Source organism: Phoca vitulina, unplaced genomic scaffold (assembly GCF_004348235.1).
Source record: "Phoca vitulina isolate PV1807 unplaced genomic scaffold, GSC_HSeal_1.0 scaffold12, whole genome shotgun sequence".
NCBI lineage: Eukaryota > Metazoa > Chordata > Mammalia > Carnivora > Phocidae > Phoca > Phoca vitulina.
The window spans coordinates 38,694,915-38,720,852 of NW_022589715.1; the positions used below are offsets into that span (position 1 = coordinate 38,694,915).

Genomic DNA, 25,938 nt, shown 5'->3' on the forward strand with positions numbered 1-25,938 from the left:
CAGCACATGGATGGCAGTCTTTAAAAAAGGCAGCTGTGGGGGCGCCTGGGTGGCTTAGTTGGTGTCTGCATTCAGCTCAGGTCATGATCCCGGGGTCCTGGGATCGAACCCCGCATTGGGCGCCTTGCTCAGTGGGGAGCCTGCTTCTCCCTCTCCCTCTGCCTGCCACTCCCCCTGCTTGTGCTTGTTTTCTTTCTCTCTGTGTCATATAAATAAATAAGATCTTTTTTTAAAAAATTAATAAAAAGGGCAGCTGTGAAAAATGTACCTGTAGCTGATTACTGGCAACAGAAGTAAAGGAAGGGGGCAGTAAAAGGATATGGGCTGTTATTGCTACATCATTTCATTTTTAAAAAACTTTTTATTGTAAAATAAAAATAAAACACAGATACTGAAAATGTTATAAACCAAAGGATGGCATAATGAGTTTTTATAAGGCAGAGACCCTTATAACCACCACCAAAATCAGAGAATAGAAATGTTCCCAGTCACCCCTAAAACCCCTCCAAGCTTTTCATCCCAGGCTCAACACCCTTCTTTCCCTGAAAGTAACTACTCTCCTAAATTTTATAGTAATTACTTCCTTGCATTTCTAGTGTACATTCCCTAGACACTGTAATCTTGTCCATTTTTTTAAAATTTGATATTTCTGTCTCTTTTAATCTATAGGTCTCCTCCAATACGTTCTTTTCTTTTCAGTCTGTCTGTTGAAGTCCCAGAGCCATTTGACCTGCAGTCTGGGTGTTGTTGAGTACACACTCATGGTGCAATCCAACAAATTTCTCTTTCTATCTCCTAAAAATTGACTGCAATCCTGAAAATTGACTGCTAGATCCAGAGGCTTGAAGATTCATTTACCATTACTCCTTTTTAAAAATATTTTGTTAGAGAAACTGGAATTCCAAATTTTACGGGACATTTCCCAATATTTTAAATGATTGAACTAAGTCATATTCCTTTGAGACACTGTACTGGTCAAATAGTTTGCAACCTCTGACTAAAAGAAAACCCTTACTGGAAAAGATCTGTTTCCTCAATGTGCATTTTTAAATTTGTATATATTTTTCTTATTGTAAATATATAATATTTCATCATTGTTAATAATTTAAACATTATAGAAATTTATGTTGTGAATCCCCATAACCATCCACTTCCCACTCTGGTTCAAATACACATTAGAAATAGTTACTTTTAGTAATTTGATGTATAGTTCAGCTATACAGACATTTTCTATGTATATAAATGAACTTTAAAAAAAATGGGATTCTACTGTTTTGTAACTTCTTTTATCATTTTGGTACTATATCTTAGATCTTTTCATGTCAGCTGTTTATGTATCTGTTTTTGTTTGTTTTTAAGTTTCCTCCTTATGCCACTAATGAAATTGGCAAAGTCACTGGTGTGAACAGAAGAGAACTTGGGCATGGTGAGTTCTATATACTATATACTCTATATCTATAAACTTTCTCGTATTCTTATGGGGACTTAGTACATTTATGCTTATTATTTTCTATTCTAATTTAGGTGCTCTTGCTGAGAGAGCTTTGTATCCTGTTATCCCCAAGGATTTTCCTTTCACAATAAGAGTAACATCTGAAGTCCTAGAGTCAAATGGTAGGATATTAAAATAAATTTTTCCTCTAGTCAAAAGATCAGAATTCCGTTATATTCTTAACTTTCCATAACTAATGTTACATTATGCTTATTACCACAGTGCCCAAGTCCATGACAAAAGAAAAATGTGTTTAGTTAATCATATACTATCTAAATCTCTGTTTGTAGCTAATGAGATATTTTGAAAGCAATATAAAACAAATATTTCTCTTTATGTATCTTTTATAACAGATCCAATTGGGGTTATTTGTTTATTTTTAGAAACCATAGAGCAAGGCCAGCTTCAAGAGAGAAAGAGCCAAAAGAGAGTGACACATTAGGCAGGGGACACCTATCAGGTATCACAGATATAAGTAGACAGCACAGAGAGAGAGGCTGGACTAAAAGATCAAATTTAGGGACACCTATGTGGCTCAGTCAGTTAAGCATCTGTCTTCGGCTCAAGTCATGATCCCAGGGTCCTGAGATCGTGTCCCGCATTGGGCTCCTTGCTCAGTGGGGAGCCTGCTTCTCCCTCTGCCTGCCACGCCCCCTGCTTGTGCTCTCTCTCTCTCTCTCTCTCTCTCAAATAAAATCTTTTAAAAATATATTTTAAAAGATCAAATATAAATTAAAATTAAGTATCTAGGTCAGGGCAAGGTATGGCCATTAGAGACAGAAAGGTCACAGAGATGGTCACAGATACTTAAAAACAACAACAACAAAAATCCTCTGAATTTAAACTAGAGACTTTCTGTTCTCTATAGGGTGTGACTAGGCTATAACTTAGGGTCCAGTGAGAGAGCCAGAGCCTGTATCTTTAACTACCTTCTGATTAAGCAACAAAAGAGGCATGGTGGTTTTTCTGGGAGGTTTCTTAGAATCTATAGCACTGCTGTCCAATAGAACTTTATGTGATGATGGAAGTTATCTCTGTGCTATGCAATTTTTGAGGGACTGAATTTATTTCAATTAATTTAAATTTAGTAGCTACATGTACCTAATGACTATCATACTGGACTGTGTAGTCCTATAGTTTCTGGTTTAACAGAGCTTGCCTTAATTGCTTTTAAAAAGAAGAATACTGAATATTTATAAGGAAATAACCAATAGTAATAGTTTTCTACATTTTAAAAAATCAGTATATTAAAAAGCAAGTATTTTTTGTTTCTATAGGATCATCTTCAATGGCATCTGCATGTGGTGGAAGTTTAGCATTAATGGACGCAGGTAAAGTTATGTGTCAAAACTACTAATGCTTTATCTGTATTTGATTAGTATAAAATACAAGATCTCTTTAAAATTGGATTTTGGTAAGACCTGAGAAGTCAGATTACAGATTACCAAACCAGGCCAGAGCAAGATAGTTACAAAGTACAGCTTCAACTATACAGATAATTACTAGAATTCTTATCTTTGGCAAAAGGGAGAACACTAAAATTATTTACTTACCTTGGTAATCAGTGAGCTTTCTCACCTTCTAAAAGGTAAAGAGCTCTGCAGTTGATTCCATTCACCAACAAAGTTTGGACCAGCAAGAGTAAGTATTTAGGACCTGTAAAGGAAAGTAACCATGTAATCTTCCAGTCAATTTGCAAGGCATGAGAAGAACAATACCACCCACAGAAGGATACACAGAATTTTAGGAAGAAAGACTGTAAGAGGTTCAGTATAATATCTCAGTTTGAAACACCAAAAGGGAACACCAACGATGCTGTTCAAGAAGAAAGAGAAAAGGAACCTAAAGATACTCAAGAGGCTACAAGGAGCTCCCTCTAAGTTCACACATTTATAGTACAGAAAAACAGAAAGATAGGATACTATAACCAAGGATGAGATAAAAGAATCATGGGAATATATAATAACACTGTCTAGAAAGATGAAAACTTAAGCCAAAGCAAAAAAAACCCTAAAGGTACTTTTCTAGTTGTGTTCAGTGCCAGAAAAACAAGCTGATATTTAAGGTTGCTGGTAAAATACTTTTCTGTTTTCACCTTCATGCATTGATTCAACCAATCTTTACTAGATGCCACCCCTCTTCCAAGCATTGACCTAAGCCCTTGGGACACAGTGATGAACGAAACAAAGTCCCTGTCCTGGTGGAGCTTGCATTCAATCAGTCTTACATTTTCATATTGGAAAACACAACATATTCTCAAAAAGGTGAACTGAAAGATAAAGTAAAAAGAGATCATAAGAGAGTCTTTAACTGCTTTAAATGAATTCAGATCTTTTGGTCTAGACAAAAACCCAACCTAAGTAAAGATGAGAACTTCAGGATGAGATAACTGACCAATGTTGGCAGTATTTGAAAAATCAGAAACTAGTATACTAAGGACACAAAAAGTTCTTAATTTTGAAAGAAAGTAAGGTATTTTCTGTAAAGCATAACCTAGTGAACTTGACAGTGACCCTTGATAAAACTCTTACATAGATAATATTAAAAAAAAAGGTTTATAAGTATTTTTAGGAAGGAGGGGGCTGTGAAGAGAAGGGAGCAGAAGGGACTCATTTGAAATAAATCCTGTCGTAAAATAATGTCCCACTTTGGAAAACATTACCAGATTTGGAGCTGGGAGGGGGGTTGCTGCCTATGCCATATATCTAGAGTCAGCTTGGCAGCTCATGATTTTTCTGTAAATGATACAGAAATTGAGATGGATGATAGATGCACCTTCATAACTGGTTGAAGCATGAGTAGAGGAAACAAGCGAATCTGATCAGTAGGATGGTTTGGTCGAGTGGAATGCCTGAGGATGTTTCCTTCTAAATCCTGTCAATGGTTTTATTATTGAATTGACTTAGAACACTGGCCTGCTGATAAAAAGGATACTGCTAAAAAAGAATGGGTGACGTATGTTAAATGACAATTTTGATCTCTAAAAAAATGTCAACAAGATAAAAAATAAGAAGCCAAATAGAAAAAAATTGAATTTGACAAGAATGAATGTCAAGTCCTGTGGGAAAAGCCAACAAAGGTGTGCAGTTCAACTCAAACACATGAGTGCTTATCATTCCTCACATCAGGCACTGTCTTGCTTCAGGGATACAAATGGTACCCATTTTCTAAAAAGTTTACAGGTGCAAAAAACATACTAATAGATCAAGAAGATAAATTCAGATAGGTAACATAAATATGTACAATATGGATGAAGAATTAGGTTGAAGGCAATTAGCTCCATAGAGACAGCTACATTTCATCTGGTTCTAAAGGTTGAGTAGTTGATCTGTCATTAGGAGCAGGGCCCATATTTCATGTGAAAGGAACAACATGGGCAAAGTTATGAAGCAGTATGGTGTGTTTCTGAAATGTATTTGAAAAAACTAAGTAATAAACTGGGACCAGATTTTAAAGGTCATTGTTATGTTAAGGATTTTGAACTTAAAGCTAATATTTCACAACTCAGTATTCTATGATTAGTGTTCCTGCTGGATGTTGATTATTGTATACCATGAGAAAAAAATCATTCTGTTCTATAGTACATTTGAGCAGGATTAAGCAGGTTTATTTAATAGGAGTTAAATAAACTTTAATATGCTAATGTGAATTCTGAATCTCTAGGAACAGGATATGCACTATTTCCCAAATGATTTTGACCAAAGAACATGTATAAAATTTCCTGATAGCCTGGGGCGCCTGGGTGGCTCAGTCGTTAAGCATCTGCCTTCGGCTCAGGTCATGGTCCCAGGGTCCTGGGATCGAGCCCCACATCAGGCTCCCTGCTCGGCGGGGAGCCTGCTTCTCCCTTTCTCCCTCTGCTTGTGTTCCCTCTCTCACTGTGTCTCTCTCTGTCAAATAAATAAAATCTTTAAAAATAAATAAATAAATAAAATTTCCTGAAAGCAGATAATGGGGAACTCAGGAGAATTTTATGTAGGGGAATAGTGTGATTTGAATCTGATTTTTCTTTTTGGTAATTTTTTCAGCTTAGGTGATAGACCTAGAGGATGAAGTGGGAGAGAATGGAAACTGAGGGGAGAGACTAAAATTGGGGAAACCAGACAGGGAGAATGTTGTCAGAGCAAGAAATAATGCGGACTTGGACTAAAGGAGTAGCAATGGATGTTTCAGTATTTAGGGGAAAGGACAGCATTATAAAAAAATTTAAAGGACAAACTATCAGATCTTTGTAATTTCATATAGGAAATGAGGAAAGAAGTGTTGATTCTGGCATGAGTGTCTTAGTTGCATTCAACCAAGATAAGAAAGGCAAGACAAAAAGGACTTATTGGGTGTGATTACATTTTGAATATATGTACATACATATAAGGTGCTTTGGGGACATTTAACTGGAAATGTCCAATAGGCAAATTGGCTATACAGATCTAGGGCTTATTAGAAAAGAGAAACAGGCAGGAGAGAGAGGTTTTTAGGTCATCATCATTATAGGTTATGGTTAAAAACCATGAGCATAAGTGAGATTGCTTAGAGAATATGAAATGAGATCCTCGCCACACTCCTTTGTAACAGATAAGTTCAAGTGATAAAACCTTAAATGTTTTGTAAAAAATTGAAACATGGAAGATTTTATCAAAATATTAGGAAAAACCTTTCTTTTTTTTTTTTTTTAAAATCCAGGAACAACAAGATTTCATATATCTTTAAAAATTCTGTACAGGAAAGTAAATCACAATAAACAAAGTCAACTGACTAGGAAATAATATATTTTCTTTAATATTCTATATTTGTATTTAACAAAGATGTACTGTCCATATTGAAAGAGCTTTTATAAATCATTAAGAAAAAGACTAGCAAACAAGTAGGGAAATGGTTGAAGGCCATGAACAGGCAATTCACAGAAAAAGAAATATAAGGGGTGCCTGGGTAGCTCAGGTGGTTAAGTGTCCAACTCTTGATCTCAGCTTGGGTCTTAATCTCAGGGTTGTGAGTTCAAGCCCTGCATTGGGCTCCACACTGGGCATGGAGCCTAAATAAATAAATAAATAAAATAAACAGTATGTAAACATTTTAAAAAAGTTTAATCTCACTTATAAAAAATCAAATTAAAAACAATAAGCTACCATTTTTACCCTTTATGAACAAAGGTCAAAAGGTTTGACAGGAATTAACAAGAAAGTAGAACAGGAGGCACCCTCAAATACTGCTGGTAAAAATATAAAATGCTACACTCTGGAAGGCAGTTTGACAGATTTATAATAAATGTAAACCCACACACCCTTTTACTCAGTAATCCCACTTCTGTTATGTGACTTATAAATAAATCCATTCAGGGAGTACTAAGCAGCCATTCAAAAGAATAAGGTGGGAACTTTGTGTGGCATTATGTGTCAATATCCAAGGTATGTTATTAAGTGAAAAAACGCAAGGTGCAGAATAGTGAGTGCATTCACTATGCTTCCATAAGTAAAGAAAATAAAAGCTTACACTTCGATTCATATTTGGGCACAAATTTTCTGGGAGGATACACACACAAACCTACTGATGGTTTTCATGGGAAGGTGAGCTGAGGGGTTTAGGCTGGAAGGATTTACCAATAACATGGTTACTTTTCCAAAAAAAGAAGATAAATATACCAAAAGTAAAAAGACAAATGGATTCCATTAAGAGTTAAGTTTGCTATTTTTATAGAAGTTTTTGTGAGAACAGTGATTACCTGTTTAGAATTGTTTTAAGGGGCTTTTATCATGTGCTTAAGAAGAAATGAGGTAGATAGAAGACCTTTCCAGCTTAGTTCTGATGATGTCAAATTTAAAACACCACTTAAAATAAATATCAACAGAATGATAAATATGTGTGTTAGGCTGATGTACACATTACATACAAGCTCTTTTTCTCAATTACAGGTGTTCCAATTTCATCTGCTGTCGCAGGTGTGGCAATTGGATTGGTCACCAAAAACAGTCCTGACAAGGGTGAAATAGAAGATTATCGTTTGCTGACAGATATTCTGGTAAGTATATCCATGTTTTCAAATATTCAGTGGTGAAGATGATGATGCACATTTTATAAGTATTGGATGCTTAGAAGAATAACATTTGAGAAACGGTGGTCCTTGTTCTTACTTTCCTCCTCTGCATACTAGCCCTGGATTTTATAGGATGTGAGTTAAAATATATATATGACGGTATAAATATCCATAACGGCTTACTTCAGGGTGATCATAAATGAATCCCTGTGCATTTTGGGGGGGGCAACATGATCTTAAAGTGATTTTATGATGAAACACTTCTAACTTAAAAAGCCACAAATTAGAAGCAGTAGTTAATGTAGAAGATACTTTTTTGTATTTAGTCTTAGAGAACATGGTTTACTTCTACAGCTGTTTTTTAAAATTCCTCTATAGTGACTGGGTGAATTTTTTATTTAAAACTATATCATTTCTGGGGCGCCTGGGTGGCTCAGTCGTTAAGCGTCTGCCTTCAACTCAGGTCATGATCCCAGGGTCCTGGGATCGAACCCCGCATTGGGCTCCCTGCTTGGCGGGAAGCCTGCTTCTCCCTCTCCCACTCCCCCGCTTGTGTTCCTGCCCTTGCTATCTCTCTCTTCCTGTCAAATAAATAAATAAAATCTTTAAAAAAAAAAAACTATATCATTTCTTAAATTCCTTCAGGGAATTGAAGATTACAATGGTGACATGGATTTCAAAATAGCCGGCACCAATAAGGGAATAACTGCATTACAGGTATTTTAAAACCTATTTTGTTTCACTTTTATAATATTTAAATAATGAATCAATATTTATATAATTTTTTGACTTTTCCACATTAGGCTGATATTAAATTACCTGGAATACCAATAAAAATTGTAATGGAGGCCATTCAACAAGCCTCAGGTAAGTTAAGCCAGTGTGCCTGATTCTCTTTCCATCATTGTTCATTTGTTCATGGCAACTATAATTCCCATTAGGCATATTAAAAATGGGCTTATTATAAAATACTGCTTTAGAAAATGAAATTTCATGTAAAAACCTTTATGAGAGACCAGAGAAAATTCAATTTTTACAAGTTAAGTGACTAAGATAAGATTTATGGAGAAAGGGGACTATAAGTAGAATTGTAAAGGTAATTAGGATATGAAGAGCTTTGATTACTAAGTTAAAGAATTTGGATTTTACTCTATAAAAACTAAGAATACTGCTCTATCTTATCACATTTATTTTATATACAGTTGACCTTTGAACAATGTGTGTTCAAACTGCATGGGTCCACTTATACATAGATTGTTTTTATTAAAGAGTTGGCAACAAAAGCATTTATTTACAACAACAAGTCATTTATTTACTACTGCCCATCCCACCAGACCAACTAAAGGCAGCTGGCACAAAGGTCATGCCCGCTGCACTGAGTATCCTAAGAGGCCTGCTGAGGCAATTAGCAGCCCCTGGGGGTTGGGAGGGGGGGGGCCATGACTGGGCAGGGCTGCAGATCGCCCAGTGTACTGAGAAGGTGGTCCCATCGAGCATCCAGGGCTGGCCAGCAGAAGACTGGGCTGAAGTGGAAAAACAAGCCCAGAGGGCAGGGACAGCACTGCATAGGACGTCCCTGCACTAAGTCCTCTGTGCCTGTGGGATTAGGAGGGGACTCACTCCCCACCAGGGCACCTTGGCCTCGAGGCCTCCTGGAGACCAGCATACTCACATGCGGCCACAGGTGCCAGTGTATGGCCATGGGCCAGTGGTGCATGTCCAGGCAGATGAGGCAGCTATACTATGCCTCCACGCAACTGTTGCAGCCTGCAGGCCACCCAGGGGTTGCCACTGCTGAGCCTAAGCCACCAGGCTATGGAACTTTGCCATCCCAAGGCCAGCCCCCTATCCCATGCCTATGCAGAAATGTTTTTCAATAAATATACATACAGTACTGTAAATACATCTTCTGTTCCTTATGGTTTTCTTAACATTTTCTTTTCTCTAGTTTACTTTATTGTAAGAATACAGAGTATAATAGATACAACAAACAAAATGTGTTACTTAACTGTTTTTTTCCATGGGTAAGGCTTCCAGTCAATAAGTAGGCTGTTAGTAGTTAAGTTTTGGGGAATCAAAAGTTTTACACGAATTTTTGATGCAGGGGTAGACATCCCTAATCTCTAGTTGTTCAAGGGTCAACTGTAGTTATAACTTTTATGTTTTTATCTCTTATAGTGGCAAAGAAGGAGATACTACAGATTATGAACAAAACCATTTCAAAACCTCGAGCATCTAGAAAAGAAAATGGACCTGTTGTAGGTAATGGACTAAAGTTATTATTTATTCTGTGATAAGGTAAACATTAATATATGAAAGTATATTATTATATTTAAATTTCCTTTAACTTCATACACAAAACGAAAATATTTTACTACACTTGATCTTAGCCAAAAGGCCGAGAAGCGATACAAAACGAAAATATTTTAACTATTTCTATAGTTAAAATATTTTAAATTTGGGGAGATATTTTTAGGCATGAGTACTTTCAGAAACTTCAGTCAAGTAACTATTTTTCTATTTCCCATGAAATATTTTTACATGTGTCTATGCCAAAAAAAATCTTGACTGATCAAGATATGTTTTAGGTTCATATATGTATTTGAATTATTTACAAGTTTGTCTGTACTGCATTTCAGAAACTATTCAGGTTCCATTATCAAAACGGGCAAAATTTGTTGGACCGGGTGGATATCATTTAAAAAAGCTTCAGGCTGAAACAGGTAAGAGTTGTATAAAGTTTGGGGGTTTTATTTTTTTTAGAGAGGGAGGGGGAAAGGCGGAGAGGGGAGAGAGAATCTTAAACAGCCTCCATGTCCAGCATGGACCCCAACTCGAGGGCTCGATCTCACAACCCTGAGATCATGACCTGAGCCGAAATCAATAGTCAGACACTTAACCAACTGAGCCACCCAAGCACCCCAAGTTTGAGGGTTTTAATGGTAGGCTACATAAGTTGCCATTTCATCTCTATTGTGTTCAAAAAATATGTTTGAGATATGCAAGAACAAGAGAAAAGAATATAACACTGACATGTCTTTACTGTAAGTTTTCTGTATGCCTCTTAATAAATCAACATTCATTCTTAACCTAGGATGACCTAGAATTCATCAATTCATCAAATGGTTTGTGACATTTTAAAATTGAACATTTAGAAAAATGTTTAGTTTTTCACTTTAGAGGACTTTGCTGTCATTTTCTATTCTGCTGTTTTTCACTTAGTCTTATTTAGACTCTTTTATTTAAAGAGTGTAGAAATAGTATGCAATCTTTGAGTTACCTGGTACTTACCAGCTTTGAGGTTATTGAAGGAAGGTGAGAAGCAGAGTTGTCTTAGCCAGCTCTTTAGATTGAGAAACTGACATGATTTCATCCATCTGTTCACCACTCTAGAGTAAGAAAGAAAAAAAGGTGAGGAAAAGGTTCCAGTATAGTTTCTACTTACAATTAAGAGAGCAAAACCAAACGCTGCAAAATTAGGACTTAAATATGCGTTCTCCTACCAAACTGTGAGCTCCAAGAACACAGAGACAGTGACTCACTGTTGTTTCCCCAGGGCCTAGTACAATGTCAGATACATAGCAGGTGTGCAATGTGTATTTCTTGGTGAGTGAATCCCTTCATTCCTAAAGCAATGAATAAATATAACACAACCCTGCCCAGCTACTTACAGGTCAGTCCCCTGCTCTCACATCTACTTTCTGAAACTAGACTCTGCTAGAGTGAGCAAGTTAACTTTAATATGTTAAATTATCTTTTTAAAAGGAGTAACTGTTAGTCAGGTGGATGAAGAAACATTTTCTGTATTTGCACCAACACCAAGTGCTATGCATGAAGCAAGAGACTTCATTACTGAAATCTGTAAAGATGATGTAAGTATAGATCTTATAATACTTTTTTCTACATTTTGTTGCTGTTTATTCATCTTATGGCTTATTTTGCACTTACAGCAAGAGCAGCAACTAGAATTTGGAGCAGTGTATACCGCCACAATAACTGAAATCAGGTAATATCAACTAATATGCCATGCTGTTTTTTGTAAGATTTATATTACAAGCACATGTTAACTTCACATTTGCATTATGTACTTTGAAAGTGTAAGGTATTTAGATTTTATGTCAATTACCTACCATAGAATCATTAATTATTTTTCAGGTATAATTTATTTTCTATACCAGTTTGTTGATTTTCAATAACATGATTCTGTGATTATATTAATAGATTCATCTAAATAAATGTTTTCTTGAACCAAATTTCCCACCATTTAAATTTTCCCAATAAACAGTAAAACAGGCCGAAAATAGACCTAGCAATATTTCCTTTTTCTTTCTTTTTCTGATAGTTTCTTGTTGGTTTGTTTTAAAGATAGTACTACTTAATGCCTAAGGAGCACATTTTTTTTATTTTATTATGTTATGTTAATCACTATACATTACATCATTAGTTTTTGATGTTCCATGATTCATTGTTTGTGTATAACACCCAGTGCTCCATTCAATACGTGCCCTCACATTTTTTTAAATGTCAGCTTCAACCTCAAAGCATTTTTTGTCAGCTAAAAAGATCGATTTTTGGGGATGAGAAAATCCCCCCCCTTTATTAAAGATTTTATTTATTTATTTGAGAGAGAGGTAGAAGAGAAAGCACAAGTGGGGAGGAGAGGGAGAAGCAGGCTCCCTGCAAACAAGGAGCCCAATGCGCAGCTCAATCCCAGGACCCTGAGATCATGACCTGAGCCAAAGGCAGACGCTTAATGGACTGAGGCACCCAGGGGCCCTTGAAAATCCCCCTTTTAAGGAAAAAAATACATATATGTATCGATGTAGCCTGAGTGTTCAAAGCTATTTGAAATGAATAACAAAAGCCAATGGAATAATTTGTTTAATATCACAGGTGAAAAACTAAGAAATGGGATGGCTTATTTTAGTAGACTAGTGAAAAAAAGACAAATTTTTTAATGAAATAAATATTTTATCCAACCCCCTTCCTTAAATCATTATTTAATAGGCTGATGATTAATCTACACTACTTTAAAATATTTAATGTTGCTATCCCTCTACTCCCCGCTTGTGCTCTCTCTCGTTATCTCTGTCGCTTTCTCTCTCTCTAATAAAAATCTTTTTTTAAAAAATAAAAATTTAATGTCATTTCAAAATGTTTGGAGAAATACCATGAAGAGAAATACAGAAGAATATATAGTCTAAAAGCTTGTCACTACACAATTTTCCTTTATCTCTTCTCTGTCCTTTCATTCACAAGTATTTAAATACTGGGTGTAGGGGTCCCCGGGTGGCTCAGAACATGCCTTCAGCTCAGGTCGTGACCTGGGATCGAGCCCCAAGTCGGGCTCCCTGCTCTTCAGGGTAGTCTGCTTCTCCCTCTCCCTCCCCCTGCTCATGCTCTCTCTCTCACTCTCTCTCAAATAAATAAAATCTTTTTAAAAAAATTTAAATACAGGGTGTATGATCAATTGAAAAAATAAGTATCTCTTTTAGATAATCGTTTTTACAATTTTGTGTGCGTGTTTACCTTGTTCTCCAATGAATACATAATCAGTTTGATTATCAGTAGATACACAGATACTGTTTAATCAGGCTTATTTCCTTTTCAGAGACACTGGAGTAATGGTTAAACTATATCCAAATATGACTGCAGTACTACTTCATAACACACAACTTGATCAACGAAAGGTAAAAAAAATAACTTATTTTTAAAACTGCCTTAAAATCTTCATAGTGAAATTACCTGGGTTGATGAGGATTGTGCACTTTGTCCACTACTAGCCTAAATATAGAAAACTGAAAATGACAGCAATGTTGCTTACAAAAGTTTTGTACACTGTTTAACACAGGTATTTATGTTTGTACTTGTATGATGGAATAGAAACACTCGAGTTAACACATCTATAGTTAACATATAACAGTTACTTTTTAAAAATACCTACCTATAGCCCTGTCTTCCCAATTTTCTTGGCCAACCAAGCATAGCAAGATAAAACTAAAAATATGAAACTATTCAAGAAAACTATAGGTGCAGAGGATAATAGGAATGTTTGGTTTACCAAATATTTAAATATAAAGCTATAGAGAATGAAACAGTGTATTACTGACCTAGAATTAGACAATATGCAACAGAAAATAGAGACAGAAATCACCCAGTTATATACATGGGAATATAATACATACTAAAAGTTGCATTTTCAGTCTGAAGAAACAAAGATGATTCAATACATTGTATTGGAATAGCTGGTTTTCATGAAGCAGAATGTCTACTCTTTTTATTTAAAAAGATTTATTTATTTTAGAGAAAGAGCACAACTGCATGAGTGAGGGGAGGGGCAGAGGGAGAGAGAGAGAGAATCTCAAACAGACTTCCCTGCTGAGTGCAGAGTCCCACACAGGGCTTGCTCTCACAACCCTGAGATCATGAACTGAGCCGAAATCAAGAGTCAGATGCTTAGCTGACTGAGCCACCCAGGTGCCCCTGACGTCATTTTTAAGAAGTATATGGCAAAATTACAATAAAGTTGAAAGGCAAGTAGCAACTTAGGGGGAAAAGATGTATATAACATATGAGAGAGGCTTCATATGCACAGGGTTTATATGGATCAGTAAGAAAGGTCAATATCAACAGCATTTTTTTTTAATTAAAGATTTATTTATTATTATTTTTTTTAATTTTAGACAGAGAGCATGGGCGAGCAGGGTGGGTAACAGAGGGAGAGGGAGAGAATCTCCAGTAGACTCCACGCTGAGAGCAGAGCCCAACTCAGGGCTTGATCTCACGACCCTGGGATCATGGCCTGAGCTGAAATCAAGAGTCAGATGCTTAACCCACCGAGTCTCCCAGGCACCCCAACAGCAATTTTTTTAAATGCAAATAAAACTAAGTTATCATTTTACAACTTTCAGAGAGTTGAAAATTACCAATGTGAGTAAAAATATGAAGGAAAAAATGGTAAATGTGTATGAGTACCTTTGGCCCTAGAAGTTGAACATTAGGACTTTGTTCTGAGAGGATAATTTGAGTAAATGAATACATAATTGTTGCAACACTGCAGTTACCTACAGAAAGGTTGAAAAAAAATAGTACACTGAACCCACATATACCTTACATCTAGATTCAGTAATTATTAACATTTGCAAAACTGGAATTTAAGGGGCGCCTGGGTAGCTCAGTCAGTTAAGCATCTGCCTTCAGCTAAGGTCATGATCTCAGGTCTGGGATTGAGCCCTGCATTGGGCTCTGTGGACCACAGTGAGTCTGCTTCTCCCTCTCCCTCTCCCTTTGTGCCCTACATTCACTCCCCCCCCAATAAATAAAATCTTAAAAAAAAAATATTGGAATTTAAAATGAATTAAATGACCATCTTTGGGGATCAGTTAAATTATATAGTTTGAACATTCAACTGTACTGTTTCATTTATTGATATAAAAGGATGTCAACATATTATTGAATGAAAAATCAACATATTAGAAAACAAGCTCAATAAGGTCCATTTTTACAAATGCAGTACGTACTAAGTAGACATTTGAAGGGACACTTGTTAGAGTATCAGCAGTAGGTATCTAAAAAGTAGAGAGGTTTGGATGATTTTTGCTCTCATTTGAATACGTGTTATTTTAAGCCTCTATAATCAACAGATTTTATAATCAGAAAAAACAATAAAACTTTCCACTTAAAAAATGTGTACTACTATGGATATTAAGAAATTATGCACAATAACTAATAGATGAACATGTTCTCTTTCAGATTAAACATCCCACCGCCCTCGGATTAGAAGTTGGCCAAGAAATTCAGGTACTTGTATTCAACTTTTTAACCTTAAAGTTGTAAACTGTACTCGAAGTTTCAATTTTTTTTTTTTTTTTTTTTAAGATTTTATTTATTTGACAGAGACACAATGAGAGAGGGAACACAAGCAGGGGGAGTGGGAGAGGGAGAGGGAGAAGCAGGCTTTCTGCTGAGCAGAGAGCCCGATGTGGGGCTCGATCCCAGGACCCTGGGATCATGACCTGAGCCGAAGGCAGACGCTTAACGACTGAGCCACCCAGGCACCCCTCAATTATTTTTTTTTTTCAAAAAGCTAAAAGAATCAAATCAGCATCTGTGATTTGTATTATTTATGTGCTGTGCTTTTTTAATTTTGTTTGCTTCTAAACAGACTAAGGATTTAAGTTGCAATTCTTTCCCTTAGGGAGCTTGCAGTTTAGTTAGAACAGTAGTCCCTCTTCAGAGCTTTTAAAAATACATGAAGTCAGTAATAGCTATGCAGTGATTTGCAGACAGGACAGGAGAACTCTGAAAATGTGACTCTGTTAAAGGCCTTGAATGTCATATTTGAGTTGAGACTTTAATTGGTTCTATACTGCTTACAGCTAAAAATTTTTGAGCTTGATGAAAGCCATGTTGTTTGTCCTTTTTTATAGTTTTTTATGAGTGGATAAAGGAAGTCATTGCCAGTCTGGTGTGGTTTGGTTTGGTTTGGTTTGGCCATACCACATTTTGTTCCAGCTATACCTATTACCCATGACCTGAGTAACCAAGGCTTCTCGTTTATTCCCAATCTGTAGTCCCATTGTTCAAGTAGCCTCTAGGGAAGATTAAGAACTAAGACCTAGTATCTGTATAAGGTTGTGCTTTTACATCAGAAGGGACTTAAAAACTGCCACATTTCCCAGACTTGTGTTGTCTAAAGTCAAGCCAAATAATCCCCAGTGTGATAGTCCTTTGAGGAATAGTGTGAATGACCTAACCATCATCCTGTATAGTTTATGGTACCCTTAGGCTCAGAAAGCTCTTGTCTAGAATCATACGCCATGGCTTTCACTGTTCTTCCAGTATAGGGACCTGGCCTAGGATGAAATAAGAAGGCATAGTTGAGTCTAACAGAAGATTATAATAGGGCATCTAAATACCCGTCTCTTTTCTTATAAGAGCTATTTAACCAAATTATATTTATTACCACATACCTCTACTTAGCACTAAGCTATGCTTTCAGCAAAGTAAAATCATTAATCGTTGTTTTGTTATGCACCATATAAATTTAAATATCTTCTAATTTGGATGTTGATCACTGTACTACAACTGTAAAAGTAAATTGGCTTCTTTAATACAGGTGAAATACTTTGGACGTGATCCAGCTGATGGAAGAATGAGGCTTTCTCGTAAAGTGCTACAATCTCCAGCTACAACTGTTGTCAAAACTCTAAATGACAGAAGTAGCATTGTAATGGGAGAATCTATTTCACAGTCATCACATAATTCCACCCAGTGATTTTTTTTTTTAAGAGAATTCTAGAGTGATATTCTATAGAGCAAAATTTCAGTAGTATCTTCTAATGTGTAGATTTATATATAGTATAAATATATTCTAATGATTTGTATTAAAATGCACATTTTATGTGGTCTATTTTTTTATTTCAAGAGCTACCTATATTCTCTTATTTACATTATAAATCAATAAATATTATTAAAACTAAACCATTTATACATCTTTAAAAAGATTGCCCTTTAGTTCCTCTAATTCTGAAATTGCTTAAAACCTTAGAATAGATCATATTTGCTACTGGATATCTCTTCCTACCTATCTTCTTTGTATATAGTAATGACAGTTTACTCTTAGTCATCTAATGGCTCACCTCTGCACAAGAGCTGTATTTGGCTACATCTGTTTCACAAACTGGAACTTGCCATATTCAAAACTAGTTTCTTTAGTACAGTTAACGGATATAATAAGTTGAAGGAGCTAATTTGATCTGCTTTTAATGATACAACACCTTTCAAATTGGTCACAAAACCATAAATGTAGTGGAATAAATATAAATGGGATCCTAATTCAAATGAGGGAGTACATTTTTCAAATTTAGAATACATATTTATTTAGAAAATACAAAAAAATCATTTACTCATCAAATAGAGCTAGGTCATTTTTTCAGTATATGTCACAAATGTATGGATGTTCTTGGTATAAAGGATGGAAAAATCGTGGTTTTCAGTTAATGTTTGAAACAGTCCTATATAGAGGCTATTAACATAGTTATTAGTAATTGCTATAAGATGTTCATTTTAATGATTTAATATATTACATAATTCCACAAAAAAGTAAATGGCTTATGGAAGTCCTAATTTAGAATATGCAATCCTGGAGGAAAAGCAAGATGGCAGAGGAGTAGGAGACCTAAATTTCATCTGGTCCCAGAAATTCAGCTAGATAGGGATCAAACCATTCTGAACACCTATGAACTCAACAGGAGATCAAAGAAAATAGCAGCAACTCTCTGAACAGAAAAGCGACCACTTTCTGGAAGGTAGGATGTGAGAAGTGAATCCGAGGCAATATCCGGGAAGAGAGACAGCAGGGGGAGGGAGCCTCCGTCAGCCACTACCAGCAAGTGATAGAGCAGCGGAGCACAAAATCGGAAATTTTAGAAGTTGGCTCCGCTGAGGGATGACACTCCAGTGGTTAAGCCAGGGGTGAAACCCTCACTGGGACAGTGTGGTCTCAGGACCCTCGGAGTCACAGAAAGACCGGGGGTGCCTGAGGGTGGCAGAGCTCCCAGGTATCGGAATGGGGAAGCCGGCTGCAAAGACAGAGCCAAGGAGTGGGCTCTCAACTCGGAGTTGCCATAAACCATGATCTGCAGCACAGTCAGGCCAATTCTCCTCCAGCAGGGACCCAACAAGCGGCAGATCGGGGAGACTCCCCTTCCTCCCCCGGGAGGAGTGGTGCGTAAGCACACCGCAGGAATCTGCTGGGTTTGGAGACTGCAAACGGGGTCATGTGCCAGAGACAGAAACGCTTGGTCACAGGCCAGATAAGCACAGAGTGTGGCCGGAGACCGGGGAGACGGGAGTGATTGACTGCTTTTCTCTGGGGGCTCACTGAGGAGTGGGGCCCCAAGTTCTCAGCTCCTCCAGGGCGGAGATAGGGAGGCCGCCATTTCCACTCTCCTCCTCCAAAGCTGTAGGGAAACCTTGCAGGGAACAAAAGCTCCTGAGAGCAAACCCGAGCAGATTACTTAGCCCAGCCCCCCGCAAGGGTGGTGCAATTCCGCCTCCAGCAAAGACATCTGAGAACCACTGCAATAGGCCCCTCCCCCAGAAGATCAGCAAGAACAGCCAGCCAAGACCAAGTTTATTGATCAATGAGAAAGGCAGAATGCCAGCGCTAGGGGAATACAGCACATAGAATTAATGGCTTTTTCCCCCTGATTCTTTAGTCTTTCATAGTTAATTTTTAAAATTTTTTTTTTGAATTTTTTTTTCCCCTTTTCAACCAACATCTTATCAATCCCTTTTTTAAAAATCTTTTTTATTTTTCATTTTTAGAGTCATATTCTATTCCTCCATAGTACTTAACCTTATTTTTGGTATATATATAAGTTGTTCTCTCTTTAAAATTTTGGGATACAGTTTCTTCTAACAGACCAAAATATACCCTAAATCTCTAGTGTATGGCTTTGTGCTAGTCTCCTGCCTGATCACTTTCTCTCCCCTTTTTTTTTTAATTTCTTTCTTTTTTCAACCAACTTCTTATCAATTCCTTTTATAAAATCTTTTATACTTTTCATCTTTACAGTCATATTCCATCCCTTCATCATATCAACCCTTATTTTTGTATATATATGTTTTTCTTTCTTTAAAATTTTGGGAGGCAGTTTCTTCTAACAGACCAAAATACGCCCAAAATCTAGTGTGTGGCACTGATCTAGTCACCAGCCTGATTATATTTGATCATATTCTTTTTTTTAATCTTTTTCTTTTTTTTTCTTTTTTCTTTCCTTCCCTTTCTTTTCCCCCAATTTCAGGTCTTTTCTAATTTGTTTATTGCATATTTTTCTGGGGTCGTTGTTACCCTGTTAGCATTTTGTTCTCTTATTTATCTATTCTCCTCTGGACAAAATGAAAAGACGGAAAAAATCACCTCAAAAAAAAAAAAAAAAAAAACGAGGCAGTAACGACTGCCAGGGACCTAATCAATATGGACATTAGTAAGATGTCAGAAGTAGAGTTCAGAATGATGATTATAAAGATACTAACTAGGCTTGAAAAAAGCGTGGACGATATTAGAGAAACGCTTTCTGGAGAAATAAAAACTAAAATCTAACCAGTCAAAATCAAAAATGCTATTAATGAGGTGCAATAAAAAATGGAGGCTCTAACTGCTACGATAAATGAGGCAGAAGAGAAATTAGTGATATAGAAGACCAAATGATGGAAAATAAAGAAGCTGAGAAAAAGAGAGATAAACAACTACTGGATCACAAGGGCAGAATTCGAGAGATAAGTGATACCATAAGACGAAACAATATTAGAATAATTGGGATCCCAGAAGAAGAAGAAAGAGAAAGAGGGGCAGAAGGTATATTGGAGCAAATTATAGCAGAGAACTTTCCTAATTTGGGGAAGGAAACAGGCATCAAAATCCAGGAGGCACAGAGAACCCCTCTCAAAATCAATACAAATAGGTCAACACCCCGACATCTAATAGTAAAACTTACGAGTCTCAGACACAAAGAGAAAATCCTGAAAGCAGCTCGGGAGAAGAGATCTGTAACCTACAATCGTAGAAACATTAGATTGGCAACAGACCTATCCACAGAGACCTGGCAGGCCAGAAAGGACTGGCCTGATATATTCAGAGCACTAAATGAGAAAAATATGCAGCCAAGAATACCATATCCAGCTAGGCTGTCATTGAAAAAGGAAGGAGAGATAAAAAGCTTCCAGGACAAACAAAAACTAAAGGAATTTGCAAACACGAAACCAGCCCTACAAGAAATATTGAAAGGGGTCCTCTAAGCAAAGAGAGAGCCTAAAAGTAACATAGGCCAGAAAGGAACACAGACAATATACAGTAACAGTCACATTACAGGCAATACAATGGCACTAAATTCATATCTTTCCATAGTTACCCTGAATGTAAATGGGCTAAATGCCCCAATCAAAAGACACAGGCTATCAGATTGGATTAAAAAACAAGACCCATCGATAATGCTGTCTGCAAGAGACTCATTTTAGACCCAAAGACACCCCCAGACTGAAAGTGAGGGGGTGGAAAACCATTTACCATGCTAATGGACACCAAAAGAAAGCTGGGGTGGCAATCTTTCTATCAGACAAATTAGATTTTAAGCCAAAGACTATAATAAGAGATGAGGAAGGACACTATATCATACTTAAAGGGTCTATCCAACAAGACGATCTAACAATTGTAAATATCTATGCCCCTAACATGGGAGCAGCCAATTATATAAGCCAATTAATAACAAAAGCAAAGAAACACATTGACAGCGATATAATAAGAGTGGGGGATTTTAACACCCCCCTCACTGAAATGGACAGATCATCTAAGCAAAAGATCAACAAGGAAATAAAGACTTTAAATGACACACTGGACCAAATGGACTTCACAGATATATTCAGAACATTCCATCCCAAAGCAACAGAATACACATTCTTCTCTAGTGCCCATGGAACATTCTCCACAATAGATCACATCCTAGGTCACAAATCAGGTTTCAACAGATACCAAAAGATTGGGATCATTCCCTGCCTATTTTCAGACCACAATGCTTTGAAACTAGAACTCAATCACAAGAGGAAAGTTGGAAAGAACTCAAATACATGGAGGCTAAAGAGCATCCTACTAGAGAATGAATGGGTCAACCAAGAAGTTAAAGAAGAATTAAAAAAATTCATGGAAACAAATGAAAATAAAAACACAACTGTTCAAAATCTTTAGGATGCAGCAAAGGCAGTCCTAAGAGGAAAGTATATAGCAATACAAGCCTTTCTCAAGAAACAAGAAAGGTCTCAAGTACACAACCTAACCCTACACCTAAAGGAGCTGGAGAAAGAGCAGCAAATAAAGCCTAAACCCAGCAGGAGAAGAGAAATAATAAAGATCAGGGCAGAAATCAATTAAATAGAAACCCAAAGAACAGTAGAACAGATCAACAAAACCAGGAGCTGGTTCTTTGAAAGAATTAATAAGATTGATAAACCCCTGGCCAGACTTGACCCAAATAAATAAAATCATGAATGAAAGAGAGATCACAACCAACACCAAAAAAATACAAACAATTATAAGAACATATTATGAGCAACTATATGCCAGCAAATAAGACAGTCTGGAAGAAATGGATGCATTCCTAGAGATGTATAAACTACCAACACTGAACCAAGAAGAAACAGAAAACCTGAACAGACCTATAACCACTAAGGAAACTGAAGCAGTAACCAAAAATCTCCCAACAAACAAGAACCCAGGGCCAGATGGCTTCCCAGGGGAATTCTACCACACATTTAAAGAAGAATTCATACCTATTCTTCTGAAATTGTTCCAAAAAATAGAAATGGAAGGGAAAACTTACAAACTTGTTTTATGAGGCCACCATTACCTTGATCCCAAAGCCAGACAAAGACCCCATCAAAAAGGAGAATTACAGACCAATATCCCTGATGAACATGGATGCAAAAATTCTCACCAAAATACTAGCCAGTAGGATCCAACAGTCCATTAAAAGGATTATTCACCACGACCAAGTGGGATTTATCCCTGGGCTGCAAGGTTGGTTCAACATCCACAAATCACTCAATGTGATACAATACATTAATAAAAGAAAGAACAAGAACCATATGATCCTCTCAATAGATGCAGAAAAAGCCTTTGACAAAGTACAGCATCCTTTCTTGATCAAAACTCTTCAGAGCATAGGGATAGAGGGTACATACCTCAATATCATAAAAGCCATCTATTAAAAACCCACAGCGAATATCATTCTCAATGGGGAAAAACTGAGAGCTTTCCCCCTAAGGTCAGGAACATGGCAGGGATGTCCACTATCACCACTGCTATTCAACATAGTACTAGAAGTCCTAGCCACAGCAATCAGACAACAAAAAAGAATAAATGGCATGCGAATCGGCAAAGAAGAAGTCAAACTCTCACTCTTTGCAGATGATATGATACTTTACGTGGAAAACTCAAAAGACTCCACCCCAAAACTGCTAGAACTCATACAGGAATTCAGTCAAGTGGCAGGATATAAAATCAATGCACAGAAATCAGTGGCATTCCTATACACCAACAACAAGACAGAAGAAAGAGAAATTAAGGAGTCGATCCCGTTTACAACTGCACCCAAAACCGTAAGGTACCTAGGAATAAATCTAACCAAAGAGGCAAAGGATCTGTACTGAGAAAACTATAAAATACTCATGAAAGAAATTGAGGAAGACACAAAGAAATGGAAAAACATTCCATGCTTATGGATTGGAAGAACAAATATTGTGAAGATGTCAATGCTACCTAGAGCAATCTACATATTTAATGCAATCCCTATCAAAATACCATCCACTTTCTTCAAAGAAATGTAACAAATAATCCTAAAATTTGTATGGGACCAGAAAAGACCCTGAATAGCCAGAGGAATGTTGAAAAAGAAAAGCAAAGCTGGCGGCATCACAATTCCAGACTTCAAGCTCTATTCCAAAGCTGTCATCATCAAGACAGTATGGTACTGGCACATAAACAGACACATAGATCAATGCAACAGAATAGAGAGCCCAGAAATGGACCCTCAACTCTATGGTCAACTAATCTTTGACAAAGCAGGAAAGAATGTCCAATGGAAAAAAGACAGTCTCTTCAACAAATGGTGTTGGGAAAATTGGACAGCCAAATGCAGAAGAATGAAACTGGACCATTTCCTTACATCACACACAAAAATAGACTCCAAATGGTTGAAAGACCTAAATGTGAGACAGGAGTCCATTAAAATCCTAAAGGAGAACACAGGCAGCAACCTCTTCGACCTCAGCCGCAGCAACTTCTTCCTAGAAACATCGCCAAAGGCAAGCGAAGCTAGGACAAAAATGAACTATTGGAACTTCATCAAGATAAAAAGCTTTTGCACAGCAAAACAGTCAACAAAACCAAAAGCCAACCGACAGAATGGGAGAAGATATTTGCAAATGACATATCAGATAAAGGGCTAGTATCCAAAATCTATAAAGAACTTACCAAACTCAACACCCAAAGAACAAATGATCCGATCAAGAAATGGGCAGAAGACATGAACATTTTTCCAAAGAAGACATCCAAATGGCCAACAGACACATGAAAAAGTGCTCAACATTGCTTGGCATCAGGGAAATCCAAATCAGCACCTCAATGAGATACCACCTCACACCAGTCAGAACGGCTAAAATTAACAATTCAGGAAACAACAGATGTTGGCGGGGTTGCGGAGAAAGGGGAACCCTCCTACACTGTTGGTGGGAATGCAAGCTGGTGCAGCCACTCCGGAAAACAGTATGGAGGTTCCTCAAAAAGTTGAAAATAGAGCTACCCTATGACCCAGCATTTTCACTACTGGGTATTTACCCCAAAGATACAAATGTAGGGATCCAAAGGGGTATGTGCACCCTGATGTTTATAGCAGCAATGTCCCCAATAGCCAAACTATGGTGGGGGGTGGGAGGGATGGGGTGGCTGAGTGATAGACATTGGGGAGGGTCTGCGCTACGGTGAGCGCCGTGAATTGTGTAAGACTGTTGAATCACAGACCTGTACCTCTGAAACAAATAATACATTATACGTTAAAAAAAAAAAAAAAGAAGAAGATAGTAGGAAGGGCAAAATGAAGGGGGGGAAATCAGAGGGGGAGACGAACCATGAGAGACTATGGACTCTGAGAAACAAACAGGGTTCTAGAGGGGAGGGGGTTGGGGGGATGGGTTAGCCTGGTGATGGGTATTAAAGAGGGCACGTATTGAATGGAGCAATGGGTGTTACACGCAAACAATGAATCATTGAACACTACAAAAAAAAAAAAAAAAAAGCTTTGGGGTTAAGCATTTTCCTACTCAGGGGTTCTCTAGGAAAAGTATGTCAAGTAATAGCACAAACTATATAGTACTCAAAATATCTGTATGGTCATATGTGGACTAAAAGAAATTTCCATCTTTGTTTACAAAAAAAAAAAATAATATGCAATCCTTTTATAAATCTGACAAAATATTTGTATATTCATGACTCTTAAATAGCTCATAAATACTAAAAATTTAGTTGGTGAAATATTTTTTTAAATATGTATATTTTATATATAGTGTGTAAAATAGTATGGTAGGCACATTTTCTGAAATACTGAAGATTAATTGAAAATGACATTAAATATAAACTCTATGCTTTGTACATTTGATTTTTAATAGTGACAAAAATCTTTCTCACTTGCCTTCCGTTTAAGACATAAGCTTGGGGCGCCTGGGTGGCTCAGTAGATTAAGTGTCCAACCCTTGATCTCAGGGTCGTGAGTTCAAGCCCTGCATTGGGTTCCCCACTGGGCATGGAGCCTAGTTTAAAAAAAAAAGAGTAAGCTTTAATGGTAGCATTTCAAAATTGTAATTTTTTTTAGTTTTCTATTTTCTTAAAGGGACTCCCAACTACTACTGGGAGAAAAATGAAGCTAGTTCTTAAATTCTAGAGACCAGTGGTTCCACAAAGTGACAGTATAGCCCACTAACCACAAACCACCAAAAAGATTCCATTTCCACTTAAACCAAGATCTCACACTTTATGTCTGAACTTATATTTTTGTCTTCATTCAAATCTTGGTAGTTTTCCCTACTCTCCATGAAGTTACTTCTAAAAGTGCAGTTATATGCTTAAAATACTATAATGACTAAAATTGAAGTGCCCATCTTTGGTAGTTAGTGCAATGCGGGTACTTAAAAGACCCTTGCCTTCATGTTCTTTGTTACTGACACTCCCCTGCCCATAAATTACAGTTTTTATACAATAATTTTTTCATCTCTTACAGAATATTTTATATTTGTAGATCGAAGATAGTAGGGTAAATATCAGCATCTTTCTTAGTTCAAGTCTGCCAAGCATAGTATTCATTAATTCAACACTTACTATGTTCCAGACACTATAAAGTGTGCAAGGAATGCATCGGTAAACAAAACATCAAGTTCCAAAGTTCACATTCTAGTGGATGGAAACTAACAGTAAAGTATATAGCATGTCAGGTGGTAGTAGGTTTTTTAAAGAAAAACAACTGGGTAAAGGGATAAAATGATCAAGAAAAGGTACTATTTTAGATAAAATGATCCAGAATGGCCTAAGTAGGTAACATTTGAGCAAACACCTGAATGAAGTGGAGGAAGATGTGCAGCTATTCTGGAAGGAGAATTCCAAATGAAGGCACTAACAACTTCATATTCAATTGGTATTTTATGTTTAGAATGGAGAAGCCTTTTCATTTTATAAACCAATTTAACAGTCTTCTACTCCGTAACCCTGTGCTTTTTCTTCACCAGAATTAGCAAATTTTATTAAAGAATACAAGTCAAGAGAAGGCTTGTACAAGGTGATATTTTCAAAGCACTTAATCAGGCAAGAATATGC

The 25,938-nt window shown here is 36.8% G+C and overlaps 1 protein-coding gene and 1 pseudogene across 2 annotated transcripts in view; one reads left to right on the plus strand and one right to left on the minus strand.

The window, feature by feature from the left end:
* PNPT1 (polyribonucleotide nucleotidyltransferase 1) overlaps positions 1-17,003 on the plus strand; it is a 44,385-nt gene extending 27,382 nt beyond the window's left edge. The window contains exons 16-28 of one of the 2 annotated variants that reach the window (XM_032410951.1): positions 1,360-1,426; positions 1,525-1,614; positions 2,770-2,823; positions 7,399-7,505; positions 8,166-8,237; positions 8,324-8,387; positions 9,699-9,782; positions 10,160-10,243; positions 11,286-11,392; positions 11,471-11,526; positions 13,132-13,210; positions 15,273-15,320; positions 16,639-17,003. In XM_032410951.1, coding sequence (XP_032266842.1) covers positions 1,360-1,426; positions 1,525-1,614; positions 2,770-2,823; positions 7,399-7,505; positions 8,166-8,237; positions 8,324-8,387; positions 9,699-9,782; positions 10,160-10,243; positions 11,286-11,392; positions 11,471-11,526; positions 13,132-13,210; positions 15,273-15,320; positions 16,639-16,797 — 1,071 coding nt within the window. In that variant the 3' untranslated portion in view covers positions 16,798-17,003. Of the gene's footprint in view, positions 1-1,359; positions 1,427-1,524; positions 1,615-2,769; positions 2,824-7,398; positions 7,506-8,165; positions 8,238-8,323; positions 8,388-9,698; positions 9,783-10,159; positions 10,244-11,285; positions 11,527-13,131; positions 13,211-15,272; positions 15,321-16,638 lie in introns of both variants that reach the window. The other variant, XM_032410950.1, reaches the window with a different exon arrangement.
* On the minus strand, positions 9,834-9,930 carry LOC116636488 (annotated as a pseudogene).
* Positions 17,004-25,938: the final 8,935 nt, after the last annotated feature.